The sequence below is a fragment of the Typopeltis vanoorti genome, chromosome 25, assembly GCF_054136105.1.
Source record: "Typopeltis vanoorti isolate ZY-2024b chromosome 25, IOZ_Tvanoo_1.0, whole genome shotgun sequence".
NCBI classification, from domain to species: Eukaryota; Metazoa; Arthropoda; class Arachnida; order Uropygi; family Thelyphonidae; genus Typopeltis; species Typopeltis vanoorti.
Window position 1 is genome coordinate 43,293,762 of NC_143573.1, and position 22,080 is coordinate 43,315,841.

Below are 22,080 nucleotides of genomic sequence, written 5' to 3' on the forward strand. Positions count from 1 at the left end.
AAGGAAATTCACCTTGGCAAAGGTACTAAGAATATATAACCATATAATTAAAGATAATACCAAGAAATTATATACTTGGTTTAATCCTTTATCCAAGTATAAGCAAACAAAGTTTACGCCTGAAATATTTTCAGGACCGGGGCAACTCGTATAAAGAAGCTAAGACTTCACATCACTAGCCTTAGTATCCCATAATGCAAAGCACATCTCCTTGCAGACATGTATAATACTGTGTATTATGGAAAGGGTCACTACCCAGTGTAAAATCCGATGCAGCATAAATTTTTCCATTTTTTATTTGCATCGACTTTTACAGGGGTCACATCCAAAATTTACAAAAGTAAACTTGTAATTTTCTATGTAAATAACACTAAAAGCCCATGTATTAAAACCCAGAGGAATTAGCATGATAAATTGTGTAAATAGAAGATATATGAATATGTTAAGTTCAAGGACAATGCCGGAGAAATCGGAAATATATTGTAATTGTCTATGTAAGTAATACCAAAAGCCCATGTATTAAAACCCAGAGGAATTAACATGCTAAATTGTGTAAACAGAAGATATCTTAAAATGTTAAGTTCAAGGGCAATGCCTTTGAAATCAGAAATATATTGATGTTAGTATTTAGTATAGAGTGAAAAGGAAACCTATTGTATCCAGTCAGTCCGATACTGCCTTCAAGGTCAATGGTAAAAGAGAGCGGTATACATCAGATGCAGTTCTGCTATTCTGTAAAAAGGATTAAGTGTGCACTTAGGAGAACTAGAAGTCCACGTTAAACCAAGGCCAAGACATATTGTGTGGGAATGTTCGGGGTCTCAAACCTTTGTCCAGGGTACCGTGAAAAACCAAATATAAGCATCATAGAAAAAGGATCGTCATCAACATCAAGGGAAGAAAAAGAGGAGCGAGTATCATAGATCCACGACTTTCGTGCCGTTTGGATGATGTTAAGATGAAAAGCCTCAGGAGCCAATTAATTACCATGGAAGCAGCAGAGCTAGACCTAATGCATTGCTAATGGAATAACCTGCACGAAGCCTTGATCATCAGACCTTTGTCCTGAGTCTATAACTCCAGGAAATTGTGCTCCAGGTTCTGCCAGCCATTCATTGATGAAATGTCTGTGTTCTTGAAATCTCCAAGTGAAAGCACAAGACCTGATACAGAAGAGAAGCCAGGGAATCTGTAAAGGAAATGTGAAGAAGTGCACTATACTGATAAAGAAGTCATGAGAGTTTATTTTCGATGTAATTTTGTCTATGTTATGAAAGGCTGTTTTAGAAGGACTGATAGATTTATAGAGTTACTATATATAGTATAATGAAAATAGTTTGTATAAAGAGAAGTTTATATAAAGTGAAGGCTGGAATTTATAGTTATAGTTAACAAGGCATGATAATTCCTATATTGTAAATGGGCTGATAGTTTCCCTTTAAATTGCTTTATGATTTGTATCATGTTGCATGCTTTTCATGTCATTTCGTCTTATGCAGCCACCGAAGGAGGCAAGCTAGCCTCAATAGGTGCCGGTCCCAAGCCCGGATAAATGCGAGGGTTGATATCAGGAAGGGCAGCCGGGCGGAAAACTTCAGTGCCAACTCAAACTATGATTATGAGTCGAAGAGAAAATGATATAAGGGCTAGGGCATACAACTTAAGCGACGCGCAGCCACATCGCCCTACAGCTGTGAGAAGTGGACGAGGGCTACTGCATCAAGGGCGGGTGCGGTTAAAGAAGCGAGCCCAGCAGGTGGAGAGGATGTTGCGAGTGGGAACACTGAATGTTGGAAGCATGACTGGAAGGGGAAGAGAGGTGGCAGACATGATGAGGAAGAGGAAGTTGGACATTTTATGTGTGCAGGAGACAAGGTGGAAAGGGGGAAAGGCAAAGGAACTGGGAGATGGATATAAATTGTTCTACTCTGGAGCGAATAACAAGGGAAGAAATGGTGTAGGAATTGTGGTGTGTGGCAGAATGAAGGGTGAAGTACTGGACGTGGGTAGAAGGAACGACAGGATCATGCGAATGAAATTGGGTCTTGGAGAAGAGCAGGTGGTCGTATTATGTGTATATGCCCCGCAAGTTGGTTGTACAGTAGAGGAAAAAGATGAGTTCTGGAACGTGTTAGATGAAGAAATGAGGGAATTGGAAGAAAATAAGATGGTGATTGTCGGAGGAGACTTGAACGGACACGTAGGGAGACAGAATAGAGACTGTGAAAAGGTTAATGGTGGCCATGGAGTGGGAATGATGAACCAGGAAGGAGAGAGGGTTGTGGACCTTGCAGTAGCGTTTGATCTGGAAATTGTGAACTCGTTTTTCTACAAGCGGGAAGAACATTTGATAACATTTAGAAGTGGTAGCAACAGCTCACAAATTGACTACATTTTGACCAGAAGAAAACATCTTAAGGTTGTGGCAAATTGTAAAGTAATTCCAACAGATCAAGTAGCACAACAACACCAACTGCTGTGCGCAGACTTTAAAATAAGATCAAAGATAAGAACTTCTGGTTGCCATGGGATGAAGACAATTAAGTTGTTTCACTAAAAAGAGGAGAGTGTGAGGAATCGTTTTAGGGAGAGAGTGTTAGAGAGGATTTCAGATGGACTGGAAAGTGTACAAGATTGGTGGAAACATAATTCAAAAGTAATCCTGAACTGTGCAATCGAGGTGCTTGGTGAGACATCTGGAAAGATTAGAGAGCAGAAGGAGGGTTGGTGGTGGAATAATGATGTACAAGTGGCAGTGACAGCTAAGAGGAAGGCAAAGCAGAAGTGGGATGAGTCAAGAGTGGAAGAGGACAGAGAGGTGCACAAAGAGAGAAAGCAGAAGCCAAGAGAGTTGTGGCACAGGCGAAGGCCATGGCATATCAAGATCTGTATGATCAATTAGAAACAAAGGAAGGACAGAGGAAAATTTACCAACTAGCAAAATGTAGAAATAAAGCAGCTAAGGACATCTTACATGTGAGGCAGATCAAAGATGCTGAAGGAAGAGTATTATGGAGGGATGTGGACATAAGAAACAGATGGAAAATATACTTTGAGGGAATTTTGAATGAGGAAAATGCAAGGACTCACAGAGGAGATGGGCAGCCTTCTGAGGGGATGGTGCAGAACATCAGTAGAATGGAAGTGACGGAAGCCATGAAGAGGATGAAGAATGGAAAAGCGGTGGGCCCAGACAGAATTCCAGTGGAGGCATGGAAGGCACAGGGGGAAGAGGGAATTGACCTGCTGTGGGACCTGTTCATGAAAGTTTGCCAACAGGAAAATATACCCGAGGAATGGAGGGAGAGTATTCTTGTTCCCATCTACAAGGGTAAAGGGGATGCACAAGACTGTAAAAATTACAGAGGAATAAAGTTGATGTTCCCACACAATGAAGATCCTAGAAAGGGTTCTTGATGATAGATTGAGGGAGGAGGTGGAGATTGCAAAGGAACAATTTGGCTTCATGCCTGGTAGATCAACAACAGATGCTATCTTTGGGTTACGACAGATGATGGAAAAATATCGAGAGAAACAAAGGGAGCTACATCTGGTATTTATTGATCTGAAGAAAGCATACGATAGAGTGCCAAGGCAAGAAGTCTGGAGGTGTCTGAGGGAGAAGAAGGTGCCAGAGAAATATGTCAGGTTGGTGCGGGAAATGTACAGAAATGTGAAGACAAGTGTTCGGACCTGTTTGGGACAGACAGAAAGTTTTCAAGTAACAGTTGGCTTGCATCAAGGGTCAGCATTAAGTCCGTTTCTGTTTAATATTGTGATGGAGGTGGTAACAGAGGAGATGAGAGAAGATGCACCTTGGACAATGTTGTATGCAGATGACATCTTGCTGTGTGTAGATTCAAGAGAAGAAGCGGAAACTAAACTGGAAAGATGGAGAAAAGTACCGGAAGAGAGAGGTATGAGACTGAGCAGAAGTAAGATAGAGTATATGTGTTGCACAGTGGGCAGGAGACAGATCTGGAGCTGGAAGGAGATGTCATCAGGAAGGTGAGAGACTTCAGATACTTGGGTTCAACAGTGGAAGAAGATGGAGGAAGTGAGAAGCAAGTGGGATGCAGGATACAAGCGAGTTGGAGGAACTGGAGGGAGATGGCTGGAGTGTTCCAATCAATCTGAAAGGCAAAATTTATAGGACAGTAGTGAGGCCAGCTATGACATATGCTATAGAAACTGTGGCCCTGAGGAAAAATAACATCAGCAGGATGGAAGTAGCAGAGATGAGAATGCTTAGGTGGATGTGCGGTGTGACCAGAAAGGATCATCTGAGAAATGACTATGTCAGGGGAACAGTGAAAGTTACGAACTTAGGAGCGAAAATACAGGAGGCAAGGTTGAGATGGTTTGGTCATGTGATGAGGAGGGAGGATGAATGTGTGGGAAGAAGGGTCATGCAGAGGGATGTGCAAGGAAGGCGGAAGCGTGGGCGGCCAAAGAAGAGATGGAGGGAGCTGGTAAAAGAGGACTTGAAGATGAAGAACTTGGATGTGGTGACAGCCCAAGACAGGAAGGTGTGGAGGAGACTCATAACAAACAGAGACCCCACTTAAGTGGGAGAAGCTGTAGAAGAAGAAGAAGATCATGTTGCATGCTTATGTAAATGTTCTACAGGACGTTTTCCTCTAAAGTGTTAAACTTAGAGTGGAGTAAGAAGTAGTAATTCATTAGTGTGCAAATTGTATGATTGTTTCAGTATAAATAAACATGTTTGTTTTATTTACAAAGAGTGCCACCTGATCTTTTACGCAATGCACTGTTCCCAATAAACGCGATCCTGTGAGCAGGGAGTTTACAAATAGCTACGACTTGAAGTTAAGTGTTAGCCACGACTGTAAAAATATTAATAAGAAGGGCCTTAAGATAGAAAGCAAACTTTACTGGAAGTATTGATATTTCTTATACCACAAGGAGACCACTGGTGGTGCAGTCGTTATATCAAAAATAAATTTCTAGTGATCTTCAGTATAAGTTAAGAATACTGAAGGTAGAGCAAGGATACTAAAGTTAACAGAGTACATGAAAGGATTAGATAAAATTAAAAGAGGGATTAAATAAGATTAATGAAGAATAGAGATATAAAAGAAGTAAATCGAAATATAGAAAAAAAACAGAAAACTAAATATAGAAGTAAAGTAAAGACAAAGGAAATTAAACAGAGCTTCAGTTTACGATAACACAAATAGAACAGAGATTACAATAAGTTTGCAAAACTTACAAATATATCCCCTTTTACACCAGACTAGTTTCAACCTTTATTTAGGTTTCCTCAGTGGGAGCCAGACCGAGAGGTATTAATAAGGTTGAAGTAATGCAGAAGTCATATTTTTATATACGAGTTGCCACAAGGTGTCACACCTTATTATTAAATTACTCTGGATTACAGAAAGTTGTTGGAAGTTTTTGTTCACTTGCCTGTACTATAAATTAAAGATACCAAGATAATGGCTCCCACTGAAAAAACCTCAATAAAGGTCAAAACCGGTCTGGGTAGTGACCCTTCCCATAATGCACAGCATTATACATGTCTGCAAGGAGATGTGTTTTGCATTATGGGATACTAAGGCAAGTGATGTGAAGTCTTAGCTTCTTTATACAAGTTGCCCCACTCCTGAAAATACTTCAGGTTTGCTTACACTTCGATAAAGGATTAAACCAAGTATATAATTTCTTGGTATCTTTAATTTCTAGTATAACCAAGTAAAAAAAAAACTTCTAACAATATAACCATATGGAGAAAGCGATGCTCAGAGAGCAGATTCAGACTACTACCAGAAACTTAGCTTTTGGTCAAAATCAGGTTCTAAATTTAAAATCATAACTTTAAATCCATATATTTTGGATATCCTTGAGAGGATTACTGACAACTCAGCTAAACATCCTGAAACAAATAAAATAAAACTTATAGCCAAATTTCTTAGACTTAAAGATTGGCAATATTTAAATTTCTCATCATTGAATGAAGCCAACCACAAGCCAGTGGTTGGCTTCATTCTTGATAAAAAGAACAGCCAACTACCAACAAGAGAGAATAACAAAAGGAGTAACAACTACCTTCAATGGACAGTCAGGTGATTAACCTTTCCAGCCATGCCCTGAACAATGATGAACTCTGGCTACTCAGTAAAGGCTTAAACTTTGCTGTGGCACCCAGGGCTGTTAACAAATTGGATTTCATACACCATACTGAAAGCAGCATATAATTTATTACAACCATCTGATAAAATAAAATCAGAAACGTTGAACATTTTAAATAATACTAAAGTAATAATTAGCAACCTAACCAAATCTTAATTGGTAGCTGTGAAATCTTTAAAAGCATGTAGGGACATCGTAATCACTAGAGATAAAGGAAGTACCACAGTTATTTTAAACCAAACAACTTACCTGGAAAAAATGAATCAATTAGTCTTAGACAACAGCACCAAATCAGCTTGTGAACTATAACCCAACTAATGTGTAGAAAGGCTTATGCGGTCATCGTGCATGTTGCTTAATTTTGACGGTATATATCAGAAAACAGAATTATAAGTAAATAATTATTTATTGACTTATTGCTGATATTTCGCTGGTGTTATAACCAGCACCTTCAGAGCATAAAACACAATTTGTCACAGTACGCGAGACTATAACAACATGGTGTAACAAAGGGACTAGTTTAACAAAATTGTAGCAACAAAGACTAAAGTCCTAATTAGGTGCCCAATATCTATTAATATATATATATATATATATATATATATATATATATATATATATATATTGTAGTAACAACACAAAGACTAAAGTCCTAAAAAAAAAAAAGAGAGAGTGAAAGCAGGTACTAGTTATGTCTTAAGATGACTGTCTCCCAAATCTTTGGCAAATTTATACAGCCATATTTGTTGAGATTTGAAGTATGTTTTAAGGATTCTGTTGCTTCTAAGAACAATCTCTCTGACTTGTAAAAGCTTCTGTGCAGCACTTTTGTTTTCTTCCAGTTGATTCTGTGTGCAGGGGTATCCAAAAAATGGTCTGCTAGGCTCGACTTGCCATAGTGATAGTGTGCCAGACGTATCTTTTATGTTCACTGATGTGGATGTCCACAGTTCTTCCTGTTTGACCATAGTAGGCTTGATCACAAGCCTACTATGGTACCCTGCTCATGTGATCAAGCCTACTATGGTCAAACAGGAAGAACTGTGGACATCCGCATCAGTGAACATAAAAGATACGTCTGGCACTATCACTATGGCAAGTCGAGCCTAGCAGACCATTATTTGGATACCCCTGCACACAGGATCAACTGGAAGAAAACAAAAGTACTGCACAGAAGCTTTTACAAGTCAGAGAGATTGCTCTTAGAAGCAACAGAAGCCTTAAAACATACTCCAAATCTCAACAAATATGGCTGTATAAATTTGCCTAAGATTTGGGAGACAGTCATCTTAAGACATAACTAGTACCTGCTTTCTCTCTCTGTTTTTTTTTTGGACTTTAGTCTTTGTGTTGTTGCTACAATATTTTTTTTTATAGATAGAGGGTACCTAATTAGGACTTTAGGCTTTATGTTGTTGCTACAATTTTGCTAAATTAGTCCCTTTGTTACACCATGTTGTTATAGTCTCATGTACTGTGACAAACTGTGTTTTTGTGCTCTGAAGATGCTGGTTTTTCACTGGTTATAACACCAGTGAAATATCAGCAATAAGTCAATAAATAATTATTTACTTATAATTCTGTGTTCTGATATATACCGTCAAAATTAAACAACATATAACCCAACTAATCGGATTAAAAAGAAAACAGAAGAATTACTTAAATCAGTCATCCTAGCCTGTGGATACAGTTAAAAACTACTTCTACACTATGCTTGTTCCCCAAGAATTTATGGTTTGCCCAAGATTCACAAGCAGAACGTACTGCTTTGGCAGATGGTTTGAAGGTATCGACAGCCCCAACTATCCAGCGAATAAGCACTTAAACATGAATTAAAAGTTGTCAGCAATACTTTCCTGAAAAATGACTTCAGCAAAAATACTATCAACATAATTCTTCATAAGACTTCACTTAAAAACAAAAATAAACTTGATTACAATAAAACTGTAGCCATTCCATATTAAAGGGATATCAGATAAAATAAACAGAATACTACAGAAACACAACCTTAATGCCACCTTTAAATCTCCTGCAAAATCAAAGAACTTATTCAACTCATCCAAGGATCCACTTCCTCTGCTGGCCCAACCTGGAGTATACTGTATTCATTGCATCTGTAATATGTCCTTTTTGGCGAAACAGAAGGCACAATTCCTATTCGAGAAAAGGAACATAAACAGCACATTAAATTTAATAACTTTGGTAAATCTGGCCTTTCTGATCATGCCCTGAATACTCTACATAGAATTGAATGGAAAGGCACCTGTTGTTTACATCACACTAAAACGTGGCGGTATGAGCATAAATTTAAGGAGGCACGTGAAATTCTTATCACTCACCCTAATCTTAACAATAATGGTGTTCTAAAAATCCCAAGAATATGAATGCACATATTCTACCTACTTAATCTTTTGGTCTAAGAGTTAATTCTAATTAGGACAGTAAGAAATCTAGGATCTTAATTCTAATATAAGAAAACTATTTTGTTAAATTATGGAATAAGCAACCACTTTTGCTGTATTAAAACTATCTATACGAATTTGTTCTCTGATGATGTTATAAATAGAATACAGCTGTGATGTAGTTTTTTTTTACTTTCACTGGAGGTCAGGCCAATAGAATAACCATTGATCAAATAGGCATTGTCACTTAGGCATACTGTTAGATATGTAATATAGTATGCCTTTATATATATATGTATGTGTATACTACAGATGATGACCTTATGAAGTTGAAAAGTCAGGTAATTCAAGTAATTATTCCTAACATGGTTGTAATCTCCATAATTTTACTGAAATTAATGCAAGCTGTCCAACTGTGTCATGCAGACAACAGACAAGACTATAAAAAAGAAGATGTAGGTATATGAATGCTAGGAATATCACAAACTAAGGGGAAGAGTTTGTTGCCCTGGTTGTAGGCAAGATTGTAGGCATTAGCAAGACCTGGTTATCAAAATCAGACATACTAACTGGTATCAAGTGTAAAAGGTACAGTATTTTTAGGAAGGATAGACAGGATAGGAAAGAAGGAGGAGGCATGCTAATAATGATATCAGACGACTTGAATCCAGTTAGTGTTGAGACATATGACTGTAATACAAGTAACAATTTTTCATGTGGCAGTAAGTTTGAAGACGTCTTTTGTGAGGAAGAATCTAACAAGATCAAATACATAGTGGGGTGTGGTTACAGACCTGGTGGATCATTGCTGGTGATGAAGAATTGCATCACCAAATAAAGACAAGGAGCACAAAAAGAGTAATCATAATGGGGGACTTTAATTATTCAAACATTGATTGGGTAGCAGTAAAATCTCATGAGAATAATGAAACAGAATTTATTGAGCTGTTGTGAGACAACTTCCTCAAGCAGCATGTGACAGAAGGAACTTGAGGTCGAAGAGTGTTAGATTTGATTAGTGTCAGAGGGTGTTTCAGTTAAAGACATAACTATTCTGCTGCTGGTTGGTGAGAGAGTGATCATGTGGTACTCACTTGGGAAGTGCTAAGTTTATGAACGTTCCATGCTGAATTACAAAGAAGGAAATCATGACCAACTGAGGAGTATACTGGGTTCAGCACAATGGTATCAGTTGCTGGATGAGAAGAATATCGACAGTGCATGGGAAACATTTAAAAAATACTTAAATGATGCAATATCAGAAGGTGTCCTGAGAGTTCAAAGAATAAATAGGGCAGGAGTCGAACGAATGTGTAATCTTATCAAGCAAGAGATTTGTAAGAAAAGAATGATGTGGAAGGAATACTGTGTGCATAAGGATGATGTCCATTATAAAAATTATAAGCAGCAGGCCAAAAGAGTCACAACTGTTGTACAGAAAGCTAAGTCTGAGTATGTAAAGAAACTGGCTCTGCAAGTCAAAGACAACCTCAAAGAATTCTATCGTTATGCTGGAAGTAAAAGAAAGAATGAATATGAAAGAACAACTCTACTGAATGCAGATTCAGTAGGTTATTAATTGATAAATTGTATATTTTAATGGCTTAAACCACAACATAAAATGATGGTACAACAAGACAAAATTTCATGGGCTGGTACCTCGCCCAGTTAAACAAGGCCATCTTCCCCCCATTGTTTTCTTTAGGAAACCAGGGTAAACAGTGCAAAGTCAGCTACTGGAACAAATCCCAGAACACATCCCAAACTCAAGATCAGACGAGTTCAAGATTGGTACCATCAATGTAAGAAGCATCAATTGAAAAGAAATGTAATTAGCAGAACTGGATAAGTAAGAGATCTATATAATAGGTGTGACTGAAATAAAGAAGACAAAAACAGTTGGGATCTTTCTAAGTAACAAATACAAAATGTTATCTTTCTAAGTAACAAATACAAAATGTTATAGTCAGGCAATAACAATCAGGGAAAAGGAGTAGCTATAATATTCAACACTAAATACAAGGATAATCTTGAACAGCAGGCAGGCTAATATCAGAATGGGCAACTCGACAATGAAACTTATTTGTGTCTATAGTCTCAGAAAAGATTCTACTAAGGAAGAAATGGAGAAAATTTTTGAGGCATCAGCAAAGGCAGCTGACACAACAAAAAAGGAAAAGTTGGTCCTTGTTGAAGATCTTAACAGCCCAGTAGGAAATGTTTTGGGAAAATATAGAGAAAAGAGCAAAGCTAATAATAATGGTAAGTGATTGATGGATTCTCTTCAGGAAATGAACTAGTTATTACTAACACCAAGTTCTAACATAAAAATGTGCACAAATTCACATGGAGAGAAGATGCAAGAAACAGAAACATCTCACTGACTATATTATAGTTGACAGTGATGTTTTTCCACTGGTTAAGGACATAAGAGTGTACAGAGGATTTGAATTAAGAACTGATCACTATTTAGTTATGAGCAGAATAAAATTGAAAAGAAGTGTGTGTAAGAGAGTTTTAAAATGAGTCAGAGATGAACTGCAGAGACAAACAACTTTCAAGAAAAAAATGAAAGTTTAAAAACAAGAACCAAACTTTTGAGATTCAGTGGTAAACCATGAAGAAAAATTCATTGATTCAGCCAGAGAAACATATGGTGAGGTTGTCTTTAAGGATAAAAAAAAAAACCCCTCCATGCTGGACTCAGGAAGTTAGAGGCAGTTGAAAAGTACAAAGCATATCAAAAGTCCCTGGCAAGTAAGTCAACTTGAGTTCTCAAAGAATACAGAGAAAAATGTAGGAAAGCAAAGCACTGTATACTCTTGTGTCCTGAACCAGCAGAAAGATATTGCTATCAACAACAACCTAGTCAATAAGTCTTTTCTTATTTCTTGGGTCTTTTCTCCAATTTGTGCACATCTTTACACTAAAATTTGCAATGACACTCACTTTTCTCCAAATTTTTCCATATCATCTAGTAAACATCTCCTACTATGCTGTTTAGATGTCTAAAAGGACCAACTTTTTTTTCTAATGACTCAAAACAAATCTCACCTTCCTTCCTTCGTAACACTTTCTTTTGGACCACAGGCACAAATAAATCTCACTGTTCAATTCTTCAATTTGAAGTGTCCACATCATTACTTGATACTGCCTGCCATCCGAAGTATCTACATGTCTGAATCCTATAGCCATTCCTTCTTTTTCCTGATCATTATTGCCTAAACATAACATCTTATTTGTTATCCAGAAAAATCTCATCTATTTTCTTCATTTGCTTTGGTAATAACAATTATTTCACATGGCACTTCTTCAATTCTTCTGCCAGTTTTCTGTTGATATTTCTTATGCTGATGGTGCCTATTTTGAATTCTGCTGATGTTGAGTTGGAGTTTTTTGCAGTAACTGACTTTTCACTGTTTTTGCTGGTTCCTTGATAAAACAGCAGAAACCTTGTTTAATTGAGTGACACTTCAGCTAGTAAGGTTTCTTCATATGATATCATTTTTAAGTCAATACAAGATACAATTTGATCTGCAAAATTTCAAATTGTCAGCTATCCTCATTTGTTCAGTATCTACACCTACTAACATAATGCACGATGAGAAGGCGAGATTGGACATTAGATCAGAAGTCCATGTCTGATTTTAGGATTATCCACATTTTTTAAAAGGCTGTTTGGAGAATCTACTTGATCTTGGTGGACCCCTGTGATTTCAATCAGGATTTCTCCATGACTGCTGGTTGTAAAGAGTCCAGCTATTCCTGTCTTGGGCCTTTCTTCAACATTTTCTTCAAACTTTCTTAACCATTGAGTCTTCCCACCTTAAGGCTGGTCTTCCAGGTTTCCTTTTGGTATCTCTCAGATACCAATTTGCTACTCTGACTGTCCATCTGTTATCTCTCATTTTGGCAAGATGTCCTGCCCATCTACTTTTGCTGTTGTAGATTGCTTTTATTACACCTTTGAGTCCAACTTCTTCCTGATTTCTGTGTGTCTTACGTGGTCTATTTTATTTATATTGCACATTCTTCTTTCTATTGCACTAAGCTTTGTTCTTCTTTTAAAGTTGTGTTCCATGTTTCACTGCCATAAATGAATGCTGGTAGGATGTGACTATCGAAAATGTGGGCTCTTATTTTTATATCTATGTTTTGTGTTTTGGTTGGTGATTGTTGATTTTAATTTGTTGAAGGCTATCCAAGCAGCTCTTTTTCTCCTTGCTATTTCATTTGATATGTCTTTATTTATTTTTATGGACATTCTGAGGTAGATGTAATCTTCAACTTTTTTGATGGTGTGGGATTCTAGAGTGATTGTGTAATCTTTAGAGTATTCGTTTTTCCATCCATCTTGTTTTGTCTGTCTGGATGCATTTCCAATCCAATTTTTTGGCAGTTTCAGCTTATGTCATTCAGCATTGATTCTAATAGTTCGGGGGAGTGAGATATTAATACAACATCGCTGGTGAATAATAGAATATTTAACATTTCACCATCAATGTTTATTCCACCTTTCATGTCAGTTTTTCGAATGATACTGTCCAGAGTAGATGTGAAGAGATTAGGTGATAAGCCATCACCCTGATGTACTCCTCTACTTAAGTTAATTTTAATCAGGTGATTGAAAAGAGTGATATTTGTTGCACCTTCTTTGTAGATATCTTTTATGAGCTGGATGTATGCTATTTCTACTCCTTGTTCTATTAAAGCTTGGAATACTGCATTATGTTCAACAGCGTCAAATGCATTTTTAAAATCTATAAAAAGAAGACAAAGTGGAATCTGGTATTCTCTGCATCTTTCTGTTAGTTGAGTAATAGTTTGAATGTGGTCTATTGTCGAAAAGCCTTTTTTTTGAAACCGGCCCGTTCTTTGCAGCTATTTTCATTGATGGAGGTTTGTATTCTGTTTAGAATGACTCTGGTGAATATTTTATGTGTGTGTGAAAATAGACAGATCGGTCTGTAATTACTTATGTCTTCCTTATTACCTTTTTTTATGAAGAATTATGATCTTTGATATTTTCCATTCAGTAGGTGTTTCCTTAATTGTATATATCGAGTAAATCTTTCTGCTAGAGCTTTAAAGAGTACTTGTCCACCCATTTTTAATTAATTGGATTTTATACCATCGATTCCTGGTAATTGGTCATTTTTCATATGGTGGATAGCCATTTTTACTTCTTCAGGTAGGATAGATGGTATTTCCAAATATTCATCTGGTACTAGCACTGTGACTACCTGTTTAGATGAGTAAAGGTTCTCATAAAATGATTTTATTATTTTTTCCATTTCATCTCTGTTCATGTGTCTGTTTCCTTGATTGTCTATGAAGGCTGATGGTAGTGGCTGCTTTAGACTTATTTCTTTTTCTACTTTTTTTAGGCTGCTACAGCCAATTTTGTCATTCTATATATATTATAGTCATGTTTGATGTTCTGCCTCAGTTGTTTACAGATAATTTTATATTCTAAACGGTCTTTTCCCGTATCTTTCAGTACTCCTCATTTCTTCAATAGTTCTATCGTTCTTGCTGATAGGTGTTCCCTGGTCTTAGGAGAAAGTTCGTAGGAAGCTCTTTCTTTTCAGTTCAATAAATGATTATTAAAGTTTATTAAATCTTCATGGATGTCGTTTTTTAATTTCCAGTCAGTTTCTTCCACATTTTTTCTAAATTCTTCTGGATTTATCTGTTTTGAGCATTTTTTATGGTTGGACTGTGCTTGTTTGTGTTCTTCATTTTTTTTTAATGTATTTTGAGGGTGGCTCTTATTGGGTGGTGGTCTGAATGAATATCCCTGTAGGTTTTTCCAATGACTTCAACATTTTTTATTATTTTTTTGCAATTTGTTAGAATGTAATCAATTTCATTTCTTGTCTCTCCATTTGGGGATTGCCAAGTCCATTTTTTGGAGAATCTACTTACCTATCTTTAACTTTCTATGGGAAAAGTTGCTTCAAGGATATGACTAAAGGTGAGAAAATGGTTCCAAAAACAACCTGAAGAGTTTTACTATGATGGGTTACATAAAATTGTTATAAAGTGAAGAAAATGCATTGCAAAGAAGGGAGGGAGATTGTGTTGAGAAATAGTGCACAAAAATATGTCTAGTTTTTTATTCACTTGGCATGTTTCTTTTGGGTGGGGATAGCTATGTCATATGCAATGATAAGAACACACATGCAAATCAATGAAATTCATTTCAAAATTGAGGATTTTTCATACTTATTTTGACACGGCATAAAAATGTGCACTGAAATAAAATATAGATGCTTTATTAGTTTTTTAAGTGATATGGGATCCAAATCATGATTAACATTAAAGGTGCATGTGAATTTTTAGTTTAAGTGCAATATAAGGATTGCTGACCATAAAAATATATATTGACATAACTTTTCCTACAATGGAACACTTCATCCTGAAATGTTCCGTTGTAAAATATTCCGTCACAAATCCTGAAATTTTAACAGAACACCTTGGTTGGAGTCGAGCATCATCAATCTCGTATTCAGTGTAAAGCTAAGTGCACACTATCACCGAGGCAGGCTGTATCACATTGCAAAAATGCAACAGCGCACACTACAGGCGTGCTGGGCCGCAGCGCATCACATCGACCTTGCTTATGACCGCACGTTTCCTAGAATAGATACCTCCATACTTCACTTGTGCTCGGAGGTATCGACAACCATAGGCAGCTGAGTCAAGGCCAGTATGCATGCTGACCTTAATAGCACAATCCACATGCAAAGTGAGGAGCACCTGATTTTCAAACATGTTGAACTTGTCGCAGCATTTAAAACAATTTCAGGCTCATATCAATTTTGATAATTTTTCATGGAACACTTATTCACTTTCTGTGGAACACCATTGTTCTGCAGAACATAGTTTGGGATCCCTGACTTAAGATATGAAATGATTTACTATCATCTATATTTTAGACTAATTTCTAATTTCATTATCACAAGTCAATATGTAATGGGTGGGCTGAATTAGCAGATCATGATAACATATCAGAATAGCTTGAATATAATGACAGATGGAATACATGCTTTTGTGACATATACACTAAACCTTAGAGCTTTAAAATATCACTGCAGTCTGGAAAAGCTGTAAGCTAAGGAGAATGGAGAAATTGGTATTTGTGTTTGATGCCGACCTGGTTGGCTGAGTGGTTAGCATAGCCACTTTCCAGCCAAACGGCTGCGGGTTAAAATCCCACTGTGGGCATGGATGTTTGTGATTGTATGTGAAAATAGTAGTGGTGGACAGTAGATGGTGTTGGTGCAGATGATGCAATTGGTGGATGACAAGTGGATGTCATTTGAGGTTGAGTGGTTGAGATGGAGAGCTGTAGAGTAGGTGTCCCCCCCCACCCTCAATGAGTCTTGGACTCCCTGGAGGTGTCAAATAATAATAATAATAACAATAATTACATAGGAGTACTTCTCAAAGCTATGACGGTTTACTACAATCGTCATTCTAAGATTTTGGTTTACACATGAAAGCCTCAGGACTTTCTTTGAAAAAGAAGTAACTAACTTTTCTGTTAGTAGTGTTATTTGAATACACATGGTTTTTTGATATTATTAGGTAACAACAGCTATGGAAAGTTTTCTTTCCATAGCTGGTGCTAAAAGAAAATTATGCTCCCATATGGGTAGTATCTTAAAAAAGCATACTACCATAGGAGAGCATTCTTTTCTCATGGTCTCCATTATCTACATGACAAATTTATCCTGTTCAAGGAGCTTTACCTATGCAGATGGACAGTCACTTCTCTTAACAACTCATGAAAAATACACCTACATAGTAATCCAGCATATTGAACCAATCCTCAATGATTACAAGACTGAGCAGAAAAATATTATGTGTAACAATATATCAATCATGGTCAGTGTATTTAGGAGTTTTTCTCTTTGTCTAACTTTGATGTAATGAAGAAAATAAAGGCTAAGATTTGCACAAGGAATAAAATCTTACAAAACTTATCTCATCACAGCAGAGAACTGATTACAGTTTTCCAGCCACTTTGAATCAATATTTTACAACAGCAGTATGCCTGACCAGTAGGTAGTTATTCGTGCCTTCAAACTGAGTTGTAGACAAATTATATGTTGTTTAATATATGGTCAGTAGATGATTTATTTCTCCAGACTCTTTAGCACAGCTTCCCTGACTACTGGAATTGTTCTCAGTGAACTTTTATTCCCAATAGTTTACTGATACTATACATGAAATGACTGGGCAAATTCCAGCCACTGGATGTATAGAATGTATTCAACATCTTATGTCAGCTTATTTTCTGTCTACTGTAGAATGACTTGGCATGCTAGACCTCTAAAAAAGAGAACGGGGAGTGAAGGACAACATTTTTCAACAAATGAATAACCTGCAACCTCTACCTCTGGAGGAGAAGCTTCTGCTTGATAAAAAGACATAAAGCAGAAAATATAATAAAATTGGTAAATAGAAGTGCAACATACAATTTAGGTCAAGGATTTTTGTAGGTAAGGTGAAATTTATGCTATGGAACATCCTTTAATTTTCTATGGCTAGATCAAACTGTCTTTAACCTAAGGTTTTGCTGAATCTGTGGATATAGCTATATGGTTTGCAATTTCTGCATTGATATTTAATTTTGTTGATGTATGACAATTCATTACGATGTATAGTTTACATTCTGAATTATATGTTGTCCTTATATAGAACACAGCCTCAAGTAATATCCTGAATAATACTACAATACTTTAATAATTAAGACTACTAAGTTTTCTATAGGCAATTTGATTTTGAATCATTAATTTTCTTAATTTGATCTTATTATAGTCCTTTTAATATCAAAGATTTCATATGAGATGTGTAAGCTGATTAGCTCCAGTTATACATTACTGTACATTTAATAAGAGCCATATTTTCTAAAAATGGATGTATTATTGTGAGTAGTGCTAGTTCTCTAATTTTCCCTGAAATGAATCCTAGGGGATTTTTTAGAAATGTGGCCAGTAGGAGGAGAAAAGACTCTGGAAGAATGATGTTGTGGGATAAAAATGGGAATAGAGTGACTGATGCAGAGGACATAGTAGAATTGCTCAAAGAACACTTTATTGAAGTATTTCATGCTGGAGGACTCAGTTTTAATGCTAGAGGGATAGGGCAGGTTCGAGATTTAGAGACACAGGAGGAGAGTGTGTTTCAAATACTGAGTACTCTGGATGTCAGTAAAGCTGTGGGACCGGATGGTATTTCGCCACGCGTTTTGGGAGAATGTGCTAGGGAACTGATAGTGCCTTTGACCTGACTTTTCAATGGGAGTCTGGCTGTGGGAAAGGTGCCCATGGAATGGAAGGAAGGCAAGATAGTGCCATTGCATAAGGGCGGTAGCAGACTGAAAGTGTCTAATTATAGGCCAGTTTGTGTGTCATCAGTAGTTAGTAAGATCTTGGAGAAAGTAATGAAGGACCGTATACAGCATTGGGCAGATGAGGCTAATGTTATTGAAAGTCAACATGGATTTGTGAAGGGGTACTCTTGTTTTAGCAATATGCTAGCCTTTTATGATAAAGTTACAAGAGCATTAGATGAGGGAAAGGCATATACTGTTATTTTCTTAGACTTAACGAAGGCATTTGACAGGGTGCCACATGATAAGCTGATATTTAGGTTGCAGCACATGGGTCTGGATGTCAGATTGGTCAACTGGATTCAGGATTGGCTGTCCGATAGGTATCAGGGAGGTGTGTATGGTGGGGAAGTTTCAAGGAAGCATAGTGTTACAAGTGGGGTCCCACAGGGCTCAGTACTGGGACCTATACTGTTTAACCTTTATATCAATGACATTGTCAGTGGATTGCAAGGGGATATTCAGTTATTTGCAGATGATGCAAAGCTGGGAAGGATTATTAGTAATAGTGCAGATGCAGATGCAGCAGCCCCTGCAAGAGGATTTGAATAAGCTAAATAGATGGGCACATGAATGGGGGTTTGGGTTTAATGCAGCAAAATGTAAGGTCTTGAAGTTTGGGAAACATCGATGGGACACTACATACTCTATGGGAGGAGTTATACTGGGGGAGACAAGAGATCTGGGGTTGATGATTGATAGAAACCTGAAATTTAGGGGACATATTGCAAAGGTGGTGGAGGTAACACAGATGATTGCTGCAATAATGAGAAGGACACTGACCTGCAGAGATAAAACAGTTATCATTCCGTTGTATAAGAACCTGATCAGACTACACTTGGACTATTGTTCTCAGATTTGGTCCCTAGGATTTGAAGGGGATAAATTAACTGTGGAAAGGGTACAAAGGCAGATAACAAAGATGGTTTCAGGACTGATAGTTATGAGGATTGGCTGAGGGAATGTGGACTGCAGAGTTTGGTAGATAGAAGAAGGAGAGGTGATATGATTGAGACTTTTAAACTGTCGAGAGGTGGTTACAGGGTTGACACTGGGGAGTTCTTACGCTTGGTTGAACAGTCGGAAGGAGTGATGACAAGAAGCCAACCCTGGAAGTTACAAAAGGAAACTGTGAGCCAGAGGGTGAGGAGTGGTTTCTTTGCATGGAGGGTGGTTGAACCATGGAATGCATTGCCTGATGGAGTGGTGAGAGCAAGAATGGTCAATGAGTTCAAGGAGTGGTATGATAGACTTTGTGTTTCTTAGGAAGGACCTTCCACGATGAGTCTTTTGAGTCCATGGAGGCCTGAATAATAATAATAATAATAATACTCACAATAGTTTCCAGTTTATGATCAGTTGTGTGGTTACTAGCCACCTCTATTTATATGTTAAAAGTAGTTAAACATTCTGCTTCATTTCACTCTCATACCATATAAATTTACTGAACTTAAGTAACCACAATTTAAACATTTATTCTATAATTATTTGTATCTGGGTAGCTCAAAAAAAAAAAAAGATACAATGTACTACCAGAAAAAAATAATAAAGAAAGAAATAGCCTAGAGAAATTATGTGTTGTTTAATATATGGTCAGTAGATAGTTTATTTTTCCAGACTCTTTAGCACAGTTTTTCTGACTACTGGAATTGTTCTCAGTGAACTTTTATTCCCAATAGTTTACTAACTATTGGGAATTAGTCAGAACCGTTATCAGGACTTTTCAACTTTAGCTGATATCACACAGTGACGGCAAGATTTTTCCTCATGGAAACTTGAGTTCCAGGAGGAACCCAGCTTTCATATTTTGTGGGTTTATTCAACAAAACAGAAAACCTGGTCAGAAGGGCACATGCAATTTACAGACAACAGATAAGCAGTAATCAAGTTTCATGGAAGTAAAGTTACTGTGATGTAAGAGATCACTGAGCCTAACGTGATAAATGAAGATGGGATGGGGAATACAAAAATAAGCTAGAAATTTCAAATTGATTGAAAAAATAAACAAACAAAAACATTTTAATGTCTCCCTATCTTACTATATTCTCTAGAATAGCCTCCACTGGTCATTAGAACTGTTCTCTCAACTTTTCATTCATAGAGCAATGAAATACATATTAAATTTATGCTTTATGATATTTTAGGAAGCAAAACAGTTAATAATACTTGAGAAACATTTTTGAAGTAAAAAATCAGAAACACAGACACACACAAAAGTTACCTTTTCATCATTTGCCATGCCATATTCTAATAATGCCAGACAAAAGTATTTTCCCATTACTTCAAAGTCTGCTGCAGAAAAATGGAAACCTGCTAGCTTTCCTTGAGTACATCCACCAAGAGATATCTAAAGAGAATAAAAAAACAATAAATATAATGTTCTTTTTATAAAAAACTTTATGAAGTTCATAATAACTGGATTTAATATAATTACATTAAAATGCCTATGTATAATAAAGCATATATTCAGATATTATTATTTTCCTGCCAGCCTGGCTGGCCGAGTGGTCAGTGTATCTGCTCCCCAATCAAAGGCTGCGGGTTTGAATCCCAGCGTGGGCATGGATGTTTGTGATTGTCTGTGGAAATACCAGTGATGGTCGGCGATAGATGGCGTTGGTGTAGTTGCGGTCAGTTAGTGCATTGTGAGTGGTAGAGACAGAGCTGTAGAGTAGATGCCCTCCCTCAATGAGTCCTTGGACTCCCTGGAGGTGACAAATAATAATAATAATAACAACAATTATGAATTTATTTGGAGGGAGTACAAGGACTTGTTGAAGAGGAGAGGGGTTTATTTGGTTTATTTACACACTCATACTTAACTTATCATCTCTCCTTGAATACAATTACAAAAGATACACATCTAATGATGACTCATTTTATACACTCAGCACATGCTACAAGAACCCAGATCCTGCATGCTTCTAACCACAACCTACCCAATTTTTTGCGGATAACTCTGCCTTCATATATAATCTAAAAATCTCACTTGTGTCTATACTATTAAGTTCCTCCTTACTAACTGATATCTCCTCTACTCTGCCTATTCATTACACTTTGAGGACCATATTCCCCTCATTTGCACATTTCCATAGGCATCATCTTGGTTTTATGTTACTGCATCTTTTCAACTGTCTCCTGATCTCCCTTGAACCCCAGTTACCATATCTGAGTGCAGTAGTTCAGATGAAGTCTTATCAAAGTGTTGTAAAGTAGGATAATACTTTCCTTATTCCTACAAATTAGTATTCAAATTGGAGTTACCTGATATGAAGACTTCCACCTCAGCAATGTGGGGCCGCCACTGAACTTTAACCCCTCCAGGTTTCTAGCAAGTGTCACAAATCACATATAGAAAATCACCATTAATATAATATGTGACTGCAATATCCCAAAATATGTAACCTAGCACTTTGTCAATTGCCAATATAACCAATCTGTTCAAATCAACCTACATGATTCTGTACCAGCTATGTCACATATCCATCTCCTTAATTAACATTATCTGCAAATAGCTGGATATTACTTGAAACCATCTCCAACATCATTAACATACAAGTTAAACAATGGCCCTAGTAGAGAATCCCATGGTATACAAGCGATCACCCTGTTCTTACTCTGCACCACCATACAATTATAATTCACTGCATAAATCTTACCTCTACCCTTGTATAATAGAATTATCCAGATCTCCTTCCATTCATTAGGAATTTTGCATATGCTGAGACTCAAGTGAACAATCAAGTCAGCAGCACTGATAACTGTTTTACAATAAAGACACATCTTTGGTATAACATTCTTTTTATAACTTTAAGAAGTTATTCATAAAGTTATTTATAAAATAACTTTATGAATAACATTATTGGCATCTTGCTGATATATGCTGTAAGTGAGTGATGCTCTTTTAACAGCTTAATACTTCTAACTTCTCATCTACATTTATTCTTTCATTCTGTTCTTTTCCAACATGCAGAAAGCTAGTGGGTCTCTCAGGAACACACACACACACACACACACACCTTGTTAAAGTGAACAATTAAAACTTGGCTATCACTTTGGTATCTAATATTTTTCTACCATCTGAATTAAGGTTATTATTTTATGGTCATTCTTCTTTTTACT

The 22,080-nt window shown here is 36.8% G+C and overlaps 1 protein-coding gene across 1 annotated transcript in view; it reads right to left on the minus strand.

Moving 5' to 3' along the window:
* LOC150092693 (cytosolic carboxypeptidase 2-like) overlaps positions 1 to 22,080 on the minus strand; it is a 354,069-nt gene that overhangs the window by 51,199 nt on the left and 280,790 nt on the right. Inside the window, exon 14 of the mRNA XM_090414258.1 lies at positions 20,180 to 20,305. Within this exon, the coding sequence (XP_090270384.1) occupies positions 20,180 to 20,305 (126 nt within the window). The remainder of the gene's footprint in view (positions 1 to 20,179; positions 20,306 to 22,080) is intronic.